Consider the following 18796-nt stretch of genomic DNA (forward strand, 5'->3'; position numbering starts at 1 on the left):
CTTTTCAACGCCTTTCTTATTTCATGTCTGGGGTTTCAATAGTTGGTACTCTGTATTGTTACCAGCTTCGTCCATTGTTGTGGAACCGGGGGAAACTGGTTTGGAATGGCCTTTTGGACGGCATGTGCTGCACGGGATGTGGACCGTGGTACTGCTTAGGAAGCTGGGGAAGACTTGGTTTGGGAGGAGCAGGAAAGATCCGCCACCTCTCGCGCCGTTGGGGAATTGTATACAACCTCCTGTACATACCTACATACTCGAGTAACTCAGTGATCAATGTTGAGTAACTCATGTCATGTCAAAGGCTGAAACACACGTCACCCAGTATTCTAATGTTGCTGCTGCAGCAGTTGTTATGGCTGTTGTTGTTGCTACTTCTTCTTAGTCAATCCCTCGTCCACATTTACCTGGACGGTCTGAACGGCCGTGCCAACATCCTTGGGCGTCGCCACCGGCACAACGACATTCTCCAACCACCATTCCATACCCGGGTAGGCATCACTCATGACCAAAATGTCGACCTTGACCTGTCCATCGCTCGTGCCGTCCAACACAGGCACCTTGACTTTCGTGTTGCTGATGTCCAAGGCACGGCTGTGCCCTGACTTGTCCTTGGCCGTCACGGCCCAACTGGCCCTCTTGAGGGCGAGGATGTCTATCCCCTTCACATCCCCAGCCGAGGCCGCCCGCTTGGCACCGACAGGTAACACGAGCACAAAGTATCCTTCTGTCTGCGGCTTGGGGAATTTGGGCGCATAGATCCTCGCCTCGGAGTTTTGTAATCTATTCCCTCTCTTCAGGGTCACCTGTAACGCGTCCGTGTCGCCGCCCGCGCCCACAGAGATGTCAGGCAGCATGTTGACCGCCTTGACGAATTGCGACCGCATCCCTTGTCCACGTATGTTGAGAAGGTTCATCAATCCGTCAATTGTCTTGTTGCCATGGCGCGTCGCCAACGTAGCCGTCGTAACGAGATCCGACGGAATCTTGCCTTTGAGGTGCGGATCGGCTGTTTCGCGCACACCGGGCAGGATACTCAGCGGGAAGTCCTCGGGCCATCGTGCGCTCTTGATGCACTGTAACAACTTGACCATTTGAACAACAGCGTCGAAGCGGTTCAACTCTGTCATGACATCGATGGCAGCTTGGATGATTCGGATACCCTGGTCAAGCACCGACGTCTGATCGCCCACGTAATCACTGATGGGTAAGTCGATCCTGCTCATGAAGGCCTGGATGAGCAAGAAGGACTTGACATGCGGATCCCACATTGGTAGACCATCGAGGACGCCGCCCTCGACGCCGAGTGGGAGGTTCTGCGCCAGCTCCGCATTGATTAGGTCCTCGTTATGGCGGACCGGGAGGTCGTCGAATTCTGTCGCGGCGCTGACCCAGCTCAACGCGTCGGCGAAAGTCGCTGCACGTGTACTCGTCTTGCGCGCACTGTTCAGAAACTTCCGCACGGTGAGGTGAGCAAGATAATAGTAACTCATGATCTTGCCAAAGGGCGTGGCATCTACATCGCCATTGCTATGGACGAGGACGCAGTCGCTCTCGGCGAGGTCGTCGAGGCTTTTGTCGACGAGGGTGATCATGTACTCGCTTGCCAGTTGGCGCGCGATGAGCTGAGACTCGCGGTGCTCTTCCGCACTGATCTCCAAACCGTAGTACGTCGGATTCTTGTGCAGACGGCGGAAGAAGAACGTCCAAGTGAGGTAGTCGAGAGCGTCTTGTTTTGTGGTGATTACACCCGCGTTGACTTCGGCACCTAGATGGTTGTCGAGGACTTTGTGTAGTGATGATTCGACGGGGAATCCTGTGTGTAGGAAGTGCTTGTAGAATGCCTTTTTGGCATCTTGGGTGAAGATCCTCGCAATGCCGGACGTGTCGAACTGTGGACGACCCGCACGCCCAAGCATCTGCAAGACGTCTGTGAGATCCATGTCTTTGTACCCTTCGATCTTGGCATCGAAGAATTGCGTTCCCTTGACGACGACTAGGTGGGCGGGAAGATTGATACCCCATGCTAGCGTGGATGTCGCGACAAGGATTTGGATCTTATTTGCCGCGAAGAGCTGCTCAGATAAGGTACGGTCACTCTCGACAAGACCGGCGTGGTGCAAACCGATGCCGAAGCTAAGCGCTTCTTTTAGCGCTGCGTCTTTGACGGCGGAGAGTGTGGCCTCTAGATCTTCCTCCGAATCAAATTTCAAAAACCGACGCGGGTTTTCTTCCATGCCGCAGAAGTTGATGAGATCTTTTGCAGTCAATCGGGTTTGGCGACGGGACGCGACGAAAACAATCACAGGCTTATCGGGAGAGTGGTTCTTGATGGCAAGGTACGTCGGCCGGTTCATGCTCTGCATCAATGGACAGAAGCCGCGTTGTTCGGGGAACCCGTCAATGTAGATCTCGAGAGGTACGGGTCGGACACTGTGCCGGAAGTTGAAGAGACCTTGGTTGTTGCCTGGCTTTACTCCCAGCCAATTGCCCAGGTCAGTTGCATTCGCGCACGCAGTGGACATTCCGACTAGACGGATGGAACCCGCTTCTGCTTGGCTTGCGATGTAGTTCATTCGCGAAACGATTATTTCGAGAATCGGCCCTCGATCACTACCGAGAAGATGTATTTCGTCGATGATGACGAGAGACACTTGTCGTACGTAGGATCTTGTTTGCCAGGAACGAGATATACCGTCCCATTTTTCCGGCGTGGTAATGATAATATCTGCGTCGCGAATAGTCCTTGTGTCTGGGGTATTGTCACCAGTCAGCTCGACCAATTTCAGACCCATAGGGCCAGTGAGGCGTTTGCGCCAGTCTTGAACTCTTTCCCGGACGAGGGCTTTCATGGGCGCAATGTAAACCACCTTGCTACCGGGATGTTCACGGAATGCCCACCACATGGCCAGCTCAGCGGCGACGGTCTTGCCTGAGCCCGTTGGGGAACCTAAGAGGACGTTGTTCGAAGTATGATACAGCGTATGGAAGATTTGCGTTTGCATAGGATTGAAGAATTGAAATCGTTGGCCATACAGCTCTTCCAGCAACGGGTTCTTCAATGCCGTAATGGGGAGTGGTTGCAAGTCAAGTAGATCAGTATACACACTTTCCGTGTCTGGGCGGATGAGATGTTGAAAGGACACTGGCTGAACGGTTTCGGCACCAAGCCATCTATCAGAGATGACCCGAACATATATCTGTGATGGCAATGGGTCTGATAGAGGGATAGTGAAATTGAGTTCGTGACTATCGTGCATTTTCTTCCTGCTTAGAATGAAATACTCATGGTGATAGATTTCCGAAGTGTCCGAGTTCTCCACCCACACCCAGTATGATTCAGAAGTACCGTGGTGACGATCGTTCCAATTGAACTCGGGGTAGAGAAACAGTTGCATCCTGAGCACGTCACGGTTGAGGGGGGCTATTTCTGCCTCAACTGATAACGTTGGAAAGTTGTCGAGCAACTTCGATAATGTATTTCCCATTTTCTGGTTGTGGACGAGGTTACCAATTTCGGCCGGCTCCATCTCTCTCAGACTTTCAATGTTTGATGAAGGAGCCTTTTCGTCGAGATTCTTGAGTACGGGAAGAGGGAGATCAAATTGGTGGAAAGGATGCTGGAATGGCCAGATCTGCTTCTCAATGGCTTTGCACAATGACAGCAAGACCTGACATTGATAGCCCCAGCCTCTATTCAGAGCAATCATGAATAGTGCTCGACAGATTCTGGCAGAGTTCTGTGCCACGTAGGCCAAATCTGACACGAGCGCGAAGTCTTCCAGCTTGGCTCGAGAAATATGTGACTGTAGTAGAATGTTTGTCTTTGCATGATTCTCGATGACCTTTTGTTCTTTTTCATCTTCTGAGTTTTTCGGTGCTCCTTTCTTCGGCTCCTCGACCTGGCATACGACAGCCTCTTGACGGAGGCGATGCAATTCTTGAGCCTCGTTTTCTCGAGACTGGATGTTGTCAAATTCACCAGACATACTGATAATTTTCAATACATCAGCGTCGCTGGCGCGTGGCCTCATCATAGTGTTGAAGATTTCGATGCTAGTCTGTAGGACATAGTATTGGCTGGCGATGCGGCCGACATCTTTCGACCGAAGTTCATCTGTTCGTTCGTTGAAGATGATCATCTGACTTCTGTGCAAGGTTCTTGCGGCATCAACGATCAGTTTTCGCCTCCGCTGACCCAGCTGAGGATCATCCAGGTATTCTTGTACATCGATCCCGTAAGCTGCCGGGTTCTTTCGCATGCGAACGAATAGGTATGAATAACCCAGCCAGGTCACGGCCTCAGCGACAGTCGTCACTGTTCCCAGGCTGATCTCGGCGTTGAGATTATCGACCAATCGATGCGAAAATCTTGACTCGATCGGCTTTTGTTGGGTCACGGCCGACAAATAGAACTGCAGCTTATCCTGCGTTGTACAGATGTAACCAACACCACTGTCTTGGAATTGCGGTCGACCGGCACGACCGAAGATTTGCAGGACATCTAGGATACCCAAGTCGACAAACTTACCAGCTTCAGCACTATAAAGCTGGGTTCCTTTTATGATGACTGCTGCAGCCGGCAAGTTGACACCCCATGCTAGAGTTGCCGTACAGCAGAGGACTTTGATGGCCCCTTCGGAGAAAATTCTCTCCACAAAATTTCGATCGGAACGAGGCATGCCAGCATTGTGACAGCCGAAGCCCTTGGGAACGATGTCTCGAAGCTCTCGACCTCGGGTCATTTTGAGATCAGACAGTGCCTTGATGTAGGCGGGATGATCTGGCTCTGGCATGAAAAGGGAATCACAAACGTCGTCGATTGCCATCTGGTAGAGTGTCCGCGCAGCCAACACAGTATCTTTCCTTGAATGGACAAATACCATGACTTGCTTGTCCTGCTTCAAAAGCTCTTTGATCTTCTCAAAAGTGACTTGGTCGAGGTTCTCCCGTTGAGTCTTGCTTCCTACCTTGCCCTTGACCCCAATGAAGTGCTGTTCAAGAGGTACAGGTCGGAATGATGCGTCAAAGTAGAAAAGACCATTGTTACGGTTGACCTTGAGAAAGTCTGCCACGTCAACGTAATTCGGAAGAGTGGCAGACAGGCCGACGATCCGAATAGGTGACTGCGTACTTTCAACCTGCCGTTGCGTTCTGGCGACCAACGATTCGATGACAGCACCACGGTCATCATGAAGCATGTGAACTTCATCAATAATCAGAAGACGAACTTTTTGGACTAGTTCGGTATCTCCGGTACTTTTTCGTGTGACGACGTCCCATTTCTCGGGCGTTGTCACGATGATCTGAGTAGCAGCAATCTCTCGTTTCGTCAACTGCATGTCGCCAGTCAACTCACGAACCTGAACTCCAAGCCAAGATAGGCGTTTGCCCAACTTCTCCGTAACCTCGGCGGCAAGAGCCTTCATTGGGGCGACGTAGACAATCTTGAAGTCATCTGCCATGAGTACAAAGTCTGTGGCTTCCGGTTCATCAATAGGGTTTGGTAGGACATTCTTCGAGATTGTTTGTAGAATGGTCAGCATAGCAGCATCAGTCTTACCAGCACCAGTTGGTGCACATATCAGCATGTTCTCCGATGTCGTATAAGCGACCGGGTACAGTAGACTCTGCATACGATTGAGCGATTTATAACCTTTGAAGGTGCGTTGGCATAAGCCATCCATATCAGCGATGTTGACCAGCTTCTGTCCTATACCTAGAGAGCCAACCTTTGTCGCGGGCACGCTATATTCCTCATATTTTGCATAATCGTTTCTTGTGCTGCCGACAGGGAGACCATATCGCTTTCCAGAAACGTCCAGCATATTTCCAGCTGCGGCCGAATCAGACTTGTAAATGTGTGCATACTTGGGGGTGCTTCGATCAAAGGCCGGGGCAAGAACAGCATGTTTGTGTTCGTAATCTTGCTGTCTGAGAGCTGCTTCTCGTTCTTGCCGAGTCTGTAGTTGTGAGAAAAGTCCATCGGTTTGACGAGTCGTGGATTTGGGCGGAGCCAGGATTTCCTTGCGGTGGGAGATGAGCTCGATAACAAAGTCCAAATCGTCAAATCCAACAATCTCAGCGAGGGACATCTGCAACTCATCATCCGAGCTGTCCGAAGCGAGCAGAGCAATGATCTGCTGCTCAACGTCGTCGACTTCCATGCCATGCCTCGATCTAGCGAAGGCTGTGCATTTGCTGTGCAACCAGGATCTGTCGAAGAACTGTTCGGATGTTTCATGAGCTTTAAGACTATTGATGGTTTCGTCATTCGTGTCGCTCGGAGGGCTTTCATCGACTTCGCTTTCCACGTCCCAGATATCGTCATCGACACCGTCACTCAATTCGTCGTCAAGGTCTATATCGTCGCCATACATTTTGTTTTCACCGTTTGCTGGTGGCAATTTCAAATCGACAATTGCCTGCCGCATGGCTTCCATCTGAGCCAGCCATTGTGACTCCTCTCGAAAAGTGGTTTCTGCCATACTGAGGATTAGTTCAGGAATCTTGATGATTCCGAAGGCCTCCCGGACGGTCGTGCAAACGATGTAAGAAGGCAATATGGGCAATCAAGGAGGAGTGGGAAGAGATGGCGAATGACTCAGCCGCCAGTATCTTCACAACGTAGTTCTCTGCGGGTACAGGTACCAACACACACAGGAATGAAGGCAGCGGTGTTTAGGTAAGCCTCAGCCTCATGCTACAGAGTTAGCCTGGTGGCCTGGACTTCCGGGACCAACACATGTGACGTTTCCCATACAAATGGGCTCCAGGTAACCTCCTTTCTATATTAATTGTTGTTTCGTGTCGACTTGTCGCGCCCTCTTGACAGTCGAATCTCTAGAACCACGCTTACACTTGTCGCTCACCGATCAACTCCTCCATTGTTCAATTGTCCACTCCCACCACCAATCTCAGCCATGAAGATCTTCTATATCGGAGTAAGCCCACCAAACACCTTTCGCGCCAGCTGCGACAAACGCCACGACGAAACGACGACTTACTGACAACGTCTCTCCAGGTCCTACGAAACGACCCCGTCCCCGCCACTGAACTGGCGGTCGAGAGAGACCTCTCGTCTTTCTCCCGCTTCACCCGCGACAGGTCAGTCACATCCATCATAAGCAAAGGACCCCTCCCAGACCGCCACACGGCAGGAAACTGACATGTTGGGTTTTCACACCAGCTATGGCGAATTCATGACCATGTTTGCCAAGACGGTCGCCGAACGCACCAAGCCAGGCGTGCGTCAAGACATTGAAGAGAAGTCGTACACATTCCACGCCTACGGGTCAAGTCAAGGAGTCGCGGGCATCATCATCAGCGACGCCGAGTACCCGGCCCTGGTCGCCCACCAACTCCTCTCCAAGATCATAGACGAATTCACCTCTCAGAACCCGCGGTCGAGCTATTCCAGTCCCGGCGTGACGAGTCGGCCATTCCCGCAGTTGAAAGAGTACATCGTGAAATACCAGAACCCGAACGAAGCGGACAGCATAATGAGAGTGCAGCGAGAGCTCGACGAGACCAAGATCGTACTGCACAAGACCATCGAGAGTGTGCTGGAGCGAGGCGAGAAGATTGACAGTTTGGTGGCCAAGTCGGACGGCTTGAGTGCTCAGAGCAAGATGTTCTATCAGCAAGCCAAAAAGCAAAACTCTTGCTGTGTGGTGATGTGATGTGACGCGATGTGTGTGAGAGTGATTGCGTTGTCAAGCAAGAGATCAACAATGGTGGCTGGCTGTGCAGACACCATGATATGAATCAATGCCGCATGCCCAACATCAGTCCTTCCTCTGTTCCTGGATCTACAGGAACTTTCAGATACCTACCGCAGGTACCTACCTACCCGACCTTCTCTGGATCAAGGCAAGCAGGCGTTCTAGGCGTTGATGCTCTCCATATAGATACCTACCCTAGGTACCTAACTACAGAGAGAATTGAAGAATTGAAGAATTCCCTACATCGGTACATAGGTACATGGATCGATCGGCCAGCACAACAAAACCATGGTTGGATTTCTTGAGATAATTATCCTGACTCCTTCGCTTCCAAGGTAGATAGCCGAAGTGGTACACGGATGTCATTTGCCATTGTTGTGCTGAGTCTTGTATTACATGCCTACAAGAAGCACCTAGAGCTGGTCCACGAGGTTCATTTGCAGATTGCAGTTGTTATCCCTATTTCCCCTATTTTCCCTCATTCCCTCTTTCTCTAGCTATTAATTCCTCGTTTCTTCCTTGTATTGTCGGTTCTGCTCCAATTACCCTGTTATTTATTTCCTGTTCGCCAACCTTCCCAGCCCGTCCCCGTCAACCCTCATGCCCATCCACTCGCTCATCCTCTTCGCACCGACGCTCTCGCCCTCGTAGAACTTGATGCTGGGCTCGTTCCACTTCAAAACGCTCCAATCGAGCCTCTTGCACCCCACGCGCAGACACTCGCGCGCCAGCGCCGACAGCAAGGCCCCTCCGAACCCCTTCCCGCGGTGCGACGGCCGCACGTACAGATCCTCGAGGTATATCCCCGGCGCCGACGTCCAGGTGCTGTAATTGTGGAAGTAGAGAGCCATGCCTGCCACCTCCTCCTCGTCGTCGTCGTCGTCGTCGTCGTCGGTGGTACCGGCGGCGGCGGGGGTGGCGGCGACAGCAGCACCCGTCGCAGACTCATCATCATTCTTCGTCTTCTTCCCGTGGCTAACCACGAGGATCGTCTTCGCGTATCCCCTCGTGAACCCGGTCCCGCCACTTCCGTCGTCTGGCGCCTTGGGATCCGGAAACGAGAGTGTCTCGCGCAACGACTCCTCGGTCGCCAGCACCTCGTGGAGAGCGTGCTCGTACTCGGCCAACTCGCGAATCAGCTCAAGAATGACGGGCACGTCGGCCTCTGTCGCGAACCGGATGGTGTACGTCGACGTGGTTGTTTCTGCCATTTTTCGTTCTTTGCTTCTCTTTTTCTCTTCTCTTCCTCACTTGTCGTCCTCTATTTTGTTTTCAGAACAACAACAAAAAGGAAATGACAATGACAATAACAGTGACCTTCTAGAAGAATCTAGGTCGTCGATGTGAACCCTTTTGTGAAAGGTAACGTAGTGTACTGTAGTGAGGGAGAAGGATCAACGCGGTACGTTGCAATTAAAATGCCAGACTTCCGATATATCTTTGATTCTTCACCGGTCGATTCTTGTGATTTTTATATTAACAGATAACTATTCCTTCCGTAAAATTTAAAAATTCACTTTCTCTTTTCTTCTACGCCTACAACTAGAACTAGAACCTTCTCATTCTCGTTACTAAAAATTCTTGCAACCGGAATGCTACAATGCTACAATGTCGATTGAAGGGCGTGGAGAGAGACCGGGAGGACATGTGTGGAGTTACCCAGGTAAGAAGGTCGGCTACGGCTGGGGACAAACAGGAACACCCCCCTCTGTATTCTGAGAGCGATGAGATATTTACCCAAATCAGTGTTACTGCTGCGCTCACTGTACTTGGTCGAAATGATCCTTAACTTCTGTGAATCTACACACCAGATTCGTCATATCTGTCTTTGACGAACACCGTACCACCTCTCTCTGTAGAGGCCACTCATCCAATACCATCATCAAACACCAAAATAGTCCCAACAACATAAAATCATAACCGTCGTCAATATACAACCTTCTTTTCCGGGCTCCTACTCCGTGCTCGATGTTCCTTACTGGGGCTTCGCTGATACTCTAATGCCTGTTGTTGCCCGACAAATCCCTGGTCGCCATGCCAACCTACATAGGGTTGCCCAAATGGCGTTCCTGGGGGCAAAGCATAGGGCATCGAGCCATCTTGCTGTGCAGGATGCATGTAAGATCCCGAAGGATGTCGATACATGCCTGCATTCTGATGCTCTTGTTGTCGCCGGTACAGAGTAAACGTAGCATTGTTGACGACCAATCCCACAACAACGAGGGTGATTGTAAAGATCCTGCAATAGTCAGTTTCTCGTTCCAAAACATAGTTTTCTGTACTCTTACATCGTTTTCAGACTGATGGGTTCAACAAAGCTGTTGAAGATTTCGGCGAATGTGTGCGCACTCAGCCTGGCTCGTTTGACGGCCTTTGGGTCACGGTTCATGCATAATTCCCAGTTACTGCATACCGTTTCCAGCGCTGGCAGTCGGGTATCGGCACCACAACGGTTCTCGATGTAATTCTTTGAACATGCCGCCATCTCTGCTAGCACCTCTGCCATGGCGTCTTCGCTGGCTCGATCGACATCGGCTCGAATCGTGGCGTAGAATGACCAGAACATGTAAAGACAGCCGCCTAGAATAGCGGCATTGAAAAAGACCTGTAAATACTTTGCAATAATCGATGGCGCATCAGGGTAGGTATGAATGAAGGTAAACAACCCAGTAATCCATCCCACCTCCTCCACTCTCGGTTTCTGTGGTTCGGTAGGGCTGGGTATAGGCTCATCGTCACTGTCATCTGTGGTATCTCTTCTACCAACAATCAATTGCTTGTCGAATTTTTGCGCTCGCCGCCGCTTCTTGTGTATACGTTTGGCAATGGAGTCGCTATGCGGTTTTCGGATCTCCCCTCGCCCGGAACTAGGTGCAAATCTTCCATAGAGGTCGAATAATGAGCTTCTCCTGCTCTCTGGCCGCTGAGGGCTGCTCTTAAATTCAATCGGGATTGGTTTTCCGTCTGGAGTATCATCATTGTCCGTCTGTTCGAGAGGTGACGAATTTTCCGGTCCAGATGAGAAGTCAATGTCAAAAGGTTTTCGGGGAGTCGTAAAGGAAGGAGCGCGGAAGGGTGAAGATGACGGTGTCGTGGGCGCATTTGAGAAGAAAAAGGGTTGATTGTTAGGTTCTCGCAAGGACGGCAAGACGGTTTTCTTGGGAGAAGTAAATTCGCTGTGATTGCCTGTGACGATTCAGTGTATACTCTGGCATGACAGAAAGCTCTCAAACGTACGCTTCTTCGCTTGTGCATCCATGATGTGCTTGTGGAAAGGCGAAGTAGGGTCAACTGGACCGTGGCCTTGCCATTCAAAGTCCATAGGGCTTTCCGTACCACGAAAAGCCATTTCTAAGAGACGAGTGACAAGCAGCAACTAGAACGAAGAATTATCTGGCTGTCGTCATGGGGGAGGGTAGTGAAGGGAAAATCAATGGGCAACCAGAGACGACGAAAAAAACATGTAAACAATGCACGATGCACGATGCACCCCGGATTTAAGCCGCGGATCTGATTTCCACGACTACGGACCACGGACCACTGTTGTTTAGTTCAGCCTCTAATGGACACGCAGCAGACGACACAACTCTCCTCAAATACAGATAAAACCGATCACTCCTCATATGGCGAGTCTCTCAGGATACATCGACTCGAATAGATCCTTACCAGGAGCATCGTAAACTAACCCAACCCACAAATAGGACTTCAATACAGCCCGCAAGTCACTCCACCTGTCTACGTCGCACCGCTCAATGTCCATTCGTAGCCTGGGTACAAGCCATGACATGCTCTCGGGTTCATGAGACATCGACAAAGCGCCGATCACAAAGAGCCAAAGACGCTCTCGGGGCACGATGTTAGCTCCAGCTAGAGTCACCCCAGCCAGCACTTCCCGATACGCTGATGTAAATCTTTGGTCTGGAAATTCGACTCTGTTCCAGTGAAGGAAGATGGGTGAAGAAAAGGCCAGCAGACCCAAGCGGGCCGCTTCATCAAAGGTTCCTTTTGGGAATCTCCGAAGAAGCAGAGGATACATGATGGAGATCATGTTTTGCAAGAATGTCTCTTCGGTGACTTTGGGTCCGTCCTCCTCGGCAGCCGCATTGACCTGGGCACAGAAGTGTGACATGCTAACCCACGCCGCGGCCAATTGAGCGTCGAGCTTACCCAGAAACTTCCTTGCCTCGGGTTGCAAGAGTCTAAGATGGACATTCTGACACGGCGTTTTCGTAAAGCCGGACAATGTTGCCAGGACACCCTTATAATTCCAAAGCACCGGTGTCAGGTTTGTATCGACAGCCATGGCCAAGTCACAACTAAAGCGCGTCGTCCGTTCAGTGTCAACGCTAGCCAGTCACAAAGCCAGGACTCACCGAATAATCTCTATGGATAGTTTTGTATGCTGGAGGAATGTATTTATGCCTCTCATACTGACGAGTCGGAGAAGTCCTCGGTTATGGTTATGTGCTGACTCAAAATCACCTGTCGTATAGGCGTGGCCGGACAACGCTATGATAGTCATGATCGTGGAATCCGAAAGCTTCTGACTGTCATCATCAAGTGAGAGTCGCTCTTGAAGAATTCTGACGGTCTTATCATAGTACAGACGGTCCCTTCGTTCAGCTGCAGCACTTCGGGTTCTCCCGAAGAACCCATCAAAGTAACTCTGTATGGTGAAACAAATGGCATGCAGATAGGCCACATCGCTCTGCATTGCAGTAAACCAATCTGGAGAGATGCCCAACTTTTGGGGCACGATGTAAGGATCCAGCAGGAACATGGCTTTTGACGACATGGATGAGACTTTAGGTAAAGCTCGGTCAGTAATGAATTGTTATTGGCCACGGCTGACCACTCACACAAAAGTACGTCTGCAATAAGAGCAGGCTCCACGACGTCGGCAAGTGGAATGGCGGCAAGGTCTGCGCATAGCGGTCTGGGGACCTTTGAGGAGGACAGAGGGCCATTGATATTCAGACAGTCCGTCGTTGGTATGTCTTTATGTTGCAGATGTCGAACTTTTCTCCGGGGTTTGATTCGATTCTTCCCTCGCATAACATGACTTCTAATGACCTTTCGCGTGTCGGGGTCTTTGTTCTCGACATCGGTTGATACGATGAAACGAAACTTCCCTGTAGATGCAACATGAGAAACCCATTCGCGGGAAAGGACATTATGCCGCCAGGCTCACCCGATGTGTGCTGGGAACCCATATCTTCTGCTGCGGTTCCCAATGGAAGTGGTTGTCAGCTCAGCCGTGGATCTTCGCAACCCCGTCGTCACCGTGGCGAGGGTATGGTCAGTCGTGGCAATTCAGCCGCTGGCACTTCAAAGGTATCGTCTGGCAACGGCAGTCAGATTAGTCTGCGGCTGCATCATCATCATCTCTCTCAGGAGCCGAGATATCCTTGATTGATTTCCTATTCCAGTTCGTAATTGGCATTCCAGGCTCCAGGTCGAGGAAGAGAGGAAGAGACAGACAGCCCTTACACCCAACTGGGGCGTCCGGCCATAACGAGCATCCCAATCCAGTCAAGTCCGAAGCCGTCCGTCGCCAAGATTTTCAATTGTTTACCGTTACCGGTTTAGCTCCGATTGTCCCTATCCACCACTGCTTCGAGGCTGTCACCACCGAACTCTGGAGAGTGAGAAATCTACCTCCTATAGGTATGAGAGGAGTCGCGTCTGGAAATTAAGCAGTAGGTGCAACAGAAGGCAAGGTGAGCAATACAAATACAGCGTCGATCTGCTGTTTTTGCCTTTCGAACATGGGACGACCTCACCTTTCAAGCGAACACATATTATGGCGCCGTCCAAGGAGCTGCAGCCCATCACTTCTCCGTTCTTCCCTAACATCTTCTTCAAGAATCAGTTTCGCACCAAGCCCGTATGGCCTCCAAGGGACACCGACCTTAGCGGCAAGGTCGCCATCGTGACCGGCGCGAACCAGGGCCTTGGTCTCGAAGCCTGTGCTCAGCTCCTTTCGCTCAGACTCACACATTTGATCATGGCCGTGCGCTCAGTAGCTAAGGGCGAGGCCGCAGCCGACACTCTCCGGGCCAAACACCCCAAGGCGACCATCCAAGTGTTTCAGCTGGACATGTCCTCGTACGACTCCATCCAGGGTTTTGTCGAGCAGGTCGAGCAACTCGAGCGCGTCGACATTGCCATTCTGAACGCCGGCGTGAGGAAGACAAACCCCCAAGTCGTCCGCGACACGGGCCACGAAGAGACCATCCAAGTCAACTACATCTCGACCGCGTTGCTCTGCATCCTCCTCCTCCCGGTTCTCAAGCGCAAGTCCTCGCCGGGACCAGGCCGGATCTCCATCGTCGGGTCCGGCCTTGCGTTCGAAGCGAAATTCCGCAACCGGATGGACTCGCCGCTTTTGCCTTCGTTGGACGTTGCCAAAAACTTCGACGTGCTGGACCAGTACAACGTATCCAAAGTCCTCGGCTTGATGTTCCTTTACAGACTCGCTGATTATGTTTCTGCCGATGATGTGGTGGTCAACATCGTCGACCCGGGCTATGTCAGGGGCACAGGGTTGACTCGCGACGTGGGATTCCCCGTGTCCGCCATCATGGCGTTCTGGGGCCGTATTGCCGGCAGGTCCATGAGGGTAGGCGCTTCGACATACATTGACGCTGCAGCACTCAAGGGGAAGGAGTCTCATGGATGCTTTATCATGGGTTGGAAGATCTGGCCGTGAGTAACTTGTCTTGGGACTCTCATTTGTGTGCAGCTCGCTAACACGGCATGTCTCGTTCTAGGTTTGTGCCGCTAATGTATACTTCGGAGGGTAAGCAGGTCATTGACAAGGTGTGGCGGGAGACGATGGAAGAGTTGAGCTTTGCGAATGTTCAGGGTATTTTGGACGAAATGAAGCCGATGTGAATACCTAGGTAGCAGATGAGGTCATGTAATTGTACTTCGACTCCACACCAAAGAGTTGCTCTCGACTTTGAAAAGTTGATACTAGGCCTCTCATCTTGTCGTATACAAATTAGTAAATACTCTGACGCGTGATTTATTGGAGGGCTAATCCTGCCCGTTTAAACGAATGATTTCCCTGTTTAAACTAGTGATTTCGACACCTTTGAGCGACGTCCCCCTCCAAAGTCTCCCCAAAAGATTTAGGCATACGAATGCAGGCAGGAATATATCTATAATGATAATCCATGCATCAGACTGCTCACGCCCAGATCTCACTTCTTCTATGTAGGCTCTCCAGAATCTCGATCTATCTATTGCCATGACAAGCGTCCACACCATCGCAAGGGGGATATCGGCGGATTCTGTCAGGTGCATCAGATTCTGTGCCTCAATGATGTTGAGCGTATTCATCCGCATAATCGTGTACAGACGCAACACGAAGAACGGCAAAGATAATAGTGGCAAAATTAGATAGATGGCTGCGGTGTAGACATCGGACTTGAATGGCCCGTCAAGCTCTACACATAATGATACAAACATGTATAGCAGCCATATCAGCACCCCACGCACCACATGCTCGATCAGCAGTTCGCTCACATGTTGATGATCCATTCCCCCGTGATCGACATGCCAGCGTGCAATGCGAAGTTTTCTGCGCTTGAAGGACCGCAGGCGCCGTTTCACCGAGGCACGATTCACAACAGCGAGTTCATACGGGCAATACACGTGAGTTTCGCCACCGCGTGTAGACATCCAAGAGATCCATGGGTAGAAAGGATGTAGGTGCCAAACAATGGGAAGCAACAGTAGGATCTGATGCTTGGGCATTCCGGATTGAGAGAATGCATGAGAGTCGTCCAGACGAGCAAGCAATACGTCGTTCCGCGTCGGATGGTCGGCCACTTCCATGTGAGTGAGCAGGCCTTGGCTGGTGATCTCATGGACTTCATCTGCGGTAGGGGGCTTATATTTGAACACGAAGTCGACGAATTTGAAGTACTGCGGGGAAGGAGCCAAGAGTTGATCGAGTGATTCGTGACCTGTCCTGTCCCAGGCCAAGATGGTCCTGTCGACAGAATGCCGTATAATCTCTTCCTGTAACCGAATGAATGCTTTCTCTCCCTCGCCGTACATGAGAGTCATATGAATATCAAAGATGCCAAGTAGGCAGTAAGCCGTGTCTTCCAGCCTCGACGTTTCCCTCTTCGCGGCCCAAGACATTCTCTCCGCGATACACACTGTCGTGTAACGTGTCCATCGTGGATCAAAGCTTCTGAGGCGGTCGATGCGTATGCCAGAGGCTTCCGACACTTCAGTCTCAAGGCACTTGGCACCGGGGAAAGCAGTCGAACAATGGCAACCATCACCGTCAAGTGACACACCGTTGTCAGAGGTGGGATTTCGTAAAGTGACGCCAATGAGACTCCAATCTTGCGCCAGATATTTGTGCTGCTGAGGAGCCAGTAGCTCTTGAAGCGTCCAGCCACGCCTGAACCACTCGGAAGCCTTGAACAGAATCAGTGGCTCGTCACTTGAATAGTCCACCCGAGGCACATCAACCATGTAGAAGTAGCAGACTCGCGAGGAGCTGTACCACTTATACATTGAATTGATCGTCTCCGACAGCTCACTGCTGCTCGACTTGTCGATACAACAAGTGTCGATCCAAGCATATTGGAATCCATCCTCCTCGGCAAGACGGCAGAAGGAGGCGATCTTATCAAAGCCTTTCTTGCGGCGGACACGCTGGTCACGGCCTTCCTTGCCACACTGGCACTGCAAGGTGTCGGTCAGGCTCTGCAGCTCCTGGAACGTGACTTCCTGCTCATCACTGAACCACCTATGAGAGAGGATTGCGTATTCTGGGAGATTAGGTTCGTGGAATGTGTAGAGCTTCAGCGTGGAGGTCTCCAGGAGCTTCATCGCCGATGATAACCGAGGCGTCAGACCTCCAGAAACTCGTCAGTCGATTGTCGCCATCCGTGGACTCGGTGGTGCTGTTGATCAAGAGGTTGACTACAGTCATGACGGCGGTTCACGGAGCCAGGAACAAAGATTGTTGAAGTTTCATAGCATGAGAAAGATTCGTCTCTGAGGCTCACATTGACAACACATCGGGGAAAGGGGACGGGGTTTGTTGGCGGGTAGCCCGCTAACAACGAGGCTGTGTTGGGGCCTTTGGTGACCTTTTGGATGACTCGTGAATGTTTAATAGAGAATTTTTGGTTGTCACCGCCTCTTCCCCCTCTTGTCCTCAGTACACGGCAACGGGACTTCGGAGCCTTCTGAAACAACATAGCCACGGGCGAGGACATGGGCTAAACACCATCCCCTGTAATACTATTGTACGGTGACCACCTAGGGAATACGCACAACGAGAAAACGAGCAAGAGGGCCACCAAAAAAAGGGAAAATGCCACGAGAACAATCCGACGAAGCGCAGTGGTGGTTTCAAGCCGTCTACTCTGCGGTTCAACAGATCCCGTTTGGCAAATGCACGAGCTACGGCCACATTGCGACGTTGCTGGGCTATCCTAAGCGCGCGCGACAGGTCGGCATCTGTCTGAAGCATTTGCCTAGTTTCGACCCCGCGGAGCCTGACAAGTGGTTCTACCACGACCACAATGTGCCGTGGCAGAGGGTTGTCAACTCGAAAGGAGGCATCAGTCCGAGAGGAGACGGGGGTGAGGCGGCCATGAGGCAGGCGGAAAGGTTGAGGGCCGAGGGCGTGGAGGTTGGTGATGCGAGGGGCGTGGAAGAGATGAGTGTGGATTTGGGGAGGTTTGGATGGTTTCCGAAGCGGCTGGAAGGGGATGATCAGAGTGAGAGTGAGACTGACGACGAGAATGAGGACGAGTGATGATCATGACAAGTACAGGGCGTGGCAAGGACTTGGGATTTTTGAATGAGAAAATGGAAGCCCGATTGAACCGACTTTTGGATGAGATGGATGGTGGACACTATAGTCTACAGGTACCCATCATCAATCAGGCTGAGGACCATCACCACATCACGACAAAAGAAGCTTCGAGTAATGAAGCCAAGTACTCGTACTACTTGACTCACATCCTTACACCGGTTGGCTGGTCGAGCAAGCTCATGAGTCACTCTTCAATGGGGGCGATGTGGTGGAATATGGCACTTCATACAGCCGAGAGTGTTGATTTGGCAATTCATGTCCCGAGGTTGGCATCTCGAGTCGCAAAGTGTTACAGAGTCTGACGACGAGTACACGGAGGCAAATGGACCTTACGGGACGTGATGAGGTGATGTGAATATATCCATGAAGAAGTCAGAGGTTGCTGTACAAACCGCATGCGTTACGACGAGATACAAACACCAGCCCGGGAAATGAGGTCACTGAGTCTTTGAAGATAAAACAAGGCCTGAAACCAGGAATGAGTATCTATGTTTACCTGGCTGAATCCTACACCGTTACGGAGTACACAATACCTGATTCCTGCTTCTGGCTCGCCTTATCACACGCGTCATGACACTGACAAAGACAACAACATGTCATATCTCGTATTTGTCTGTACGTACTCCGGACATGGCTTGAAATGGTCGATGCTGGGAACATGGAAGCTCGGATGCTGGTCAAGCCACATCCTCATCTCCTACATTTCCCTATCTCCCTATCTCTCTCCGTATCCCGTATCTCTATCTCTATCTGGCGCTCACTGTCCCCCCTCCTCCCACCCTCCCATACAACATCTCACTCCCCATAGCGTGGGTGACTCAAAGCGCCTGGACATGGTTCAGTCCAATCAACCAATCGCTGTCTTCATCTCTCGCAGCTGTTCCCTGTTACTCGTGCCTGGTCATCGCCATCTTCCCCTCCAAAGGCACCATCTCCACACGCAATACTCCGTACCGAGTCACTTGTGCATCCTACGCATAGCAATCTCCATGCCGAACCCGTGCCTGGTCGTGACTTGTTGAGCTTCATGGATCGTGCCGACTCATCCCTACGCGCCGAGTGACACTGTCATCTTACCCGGCTAGGTAATGTAGGCAACGGACCAGAGTCAGCTTCTTCTCAGCCACCTCGATGATGCTATAATACGCGTTATCTGCCCTCCTCTCCTGCTATCACTCCTCAACACCACCCACCACAACAACTCTTCCCCAGGGTT

The 18796-nt window shown here is 51.3% G+C and overlaps 8 protein-coding genes across 8 annotated transcripts; 3 read left to right on the top strand and 5 right to left on the bottom strand.

Annotated features, from left to right (window-relative positions):
• Positions 1-371: 371 nt before the first annotated feature.
• PV08_00899 (uncharacterized protein) lies at positions 372-6488 on the bottom strand (the record flags this gene model as incomplete). Its single annotated transcript, XM_016375264.1, has 1 exon — positions 372-6488. One exon carries the CDS (start codon positions 6486-6488, stop codon positions 372-374), a length of 6117 nt encoding a protein of 2038 aa, XP_016240540.1.
• A 435-nt stretch (positions 6489-6923) lies between these two features.
• PV08_00900 (uncharacterized protein) lies at positions 6924-7682 on the top strand (the record flags this gene model as incomplete). The annotated part of the gene is made up of 3 exons (XM_016375265.1): positions 6924-6944; positions 7025-7107; positions 7190-7682. 3 exons carry the CDS (start codon positions 6924-6926, stop codon positions 7680-7682), a joined length of 597 nt encoding a protein of 198 aa, XP_016240541.1.
• A 596-nt stretch (positions 7683-8278) lies between these two features.
• On the bottom strand, positions 8279-8935 carry PV08_00901 (uncharacterized protein; the record flags this gene model as incomplete). The annotated part of the gene is made up of 1 exon (XM_016375266.1): positions 8279-8935. One exon carries the CDS (start codon positions 8933-8935, stop codon positions 8279-8281), a length of 657 nt encoding a protein of 218 aa, XP_016240542.1.
• A 715-nt stretch (positions 8936-9650) lies between these two features.
• On the bottom strand, positions 9651-11073 carry PV08_00902 (uncharacterized protein; the record flags this gene model as incomplete). The annotated part of the gene is made up of 3 exons (XM_016375267.1): positions 9651-9963; positions 10013-10910; positions 10962-11073. The coding sequence occupies 3 exons, from the start codon at positions 11071-11073 to the stop codon at positions 9651-9653; spliced, it is 1323 nt and encodes a 440-aa protein (XP_016240543.1).
• A 270-nt stretch (positions 11074-11343) lies between these two features.
• Positions 11344-12937, bottom strand: PV08_00903 (uncharacterized protein; the record flags this gene model as incomplete). The annotated part of the gene is made up of 4 exons (XM_016375268.1): positions 11344-12040; positions 12098-12527; positions 12584-12856; positions 12916-12937. 4 exons carry the CDS (start codon positions 12935-12937, stop codon positions 11344-11346), a joined length of 1422 nt encoding a protein of 473 aa, XP_016240544.1.
• Positions 12938-13527: 590 nt separating this feature from the next.
• On the top strand, positions 13528-14621 carry PV08_00904 (uncharacterized protein; the record flags this gene model as incomplete). The annotated part of the gene is made up of 2 exons (XM_016375269.1): positions 13528-14432; positions 14498-14621. The coding sequence occupies 2 exons, from the start codon at positions 13528-13530 to the stop codon at positions 14619-14621; spliced, it is 1029 nt and encodes a 342-aa protein (XP_016240545.1).
• Positions 14622-15127: 506 nt separating this feature from the next.
• On the bottom strand, positions 15128-16583 carry PV08_00905 (uncharacterized protein; the record flags this gene model as incomplete). The annotated part of the gene is made up of 2 exons (XM_016375270.1): positions 15128-15178; positions 15231-16583. 2 exons carry the CDS (start codon positions 16581-16583, stop codon positions 15128-15130), a joined length of 1404 nt encoding a protein of 467 aa, XP_016240546.1.
• A 490-nt stretch (positions 16584-17073) lies between these two features.
• Positions 17074-17520, top strand: PV08_00906 (uncharacterized protein; the record flags this gene model as incomplete). Its single annotated transcript, XM_016375271.1, has 1 exon — positions 17074-17520. One exon carries the CDS (start codon positions 17074-17076, stop codon positions 17518-17520), a length of 447 nt encoding a protein of 148 aa, XP_016240547.1.
• Positions 17521-18796: the final 1276 nt, after the last annotated feature.

This window comes from Exophiala spinifera (assembly GCF_000836115.1).
Source record: "Exophiala spinifera strain CBS 89968 unplaced genomic scaffold supercont1.1, whole genome shotgun sequence".
Taxonomy (NCBI): Eukaryota; Fungi; Ascomycota; class Eurotiomycetes; order Chaetothyriales; family Herpotrichiellaceae; genus Exophiala; species Exophiala spinifera.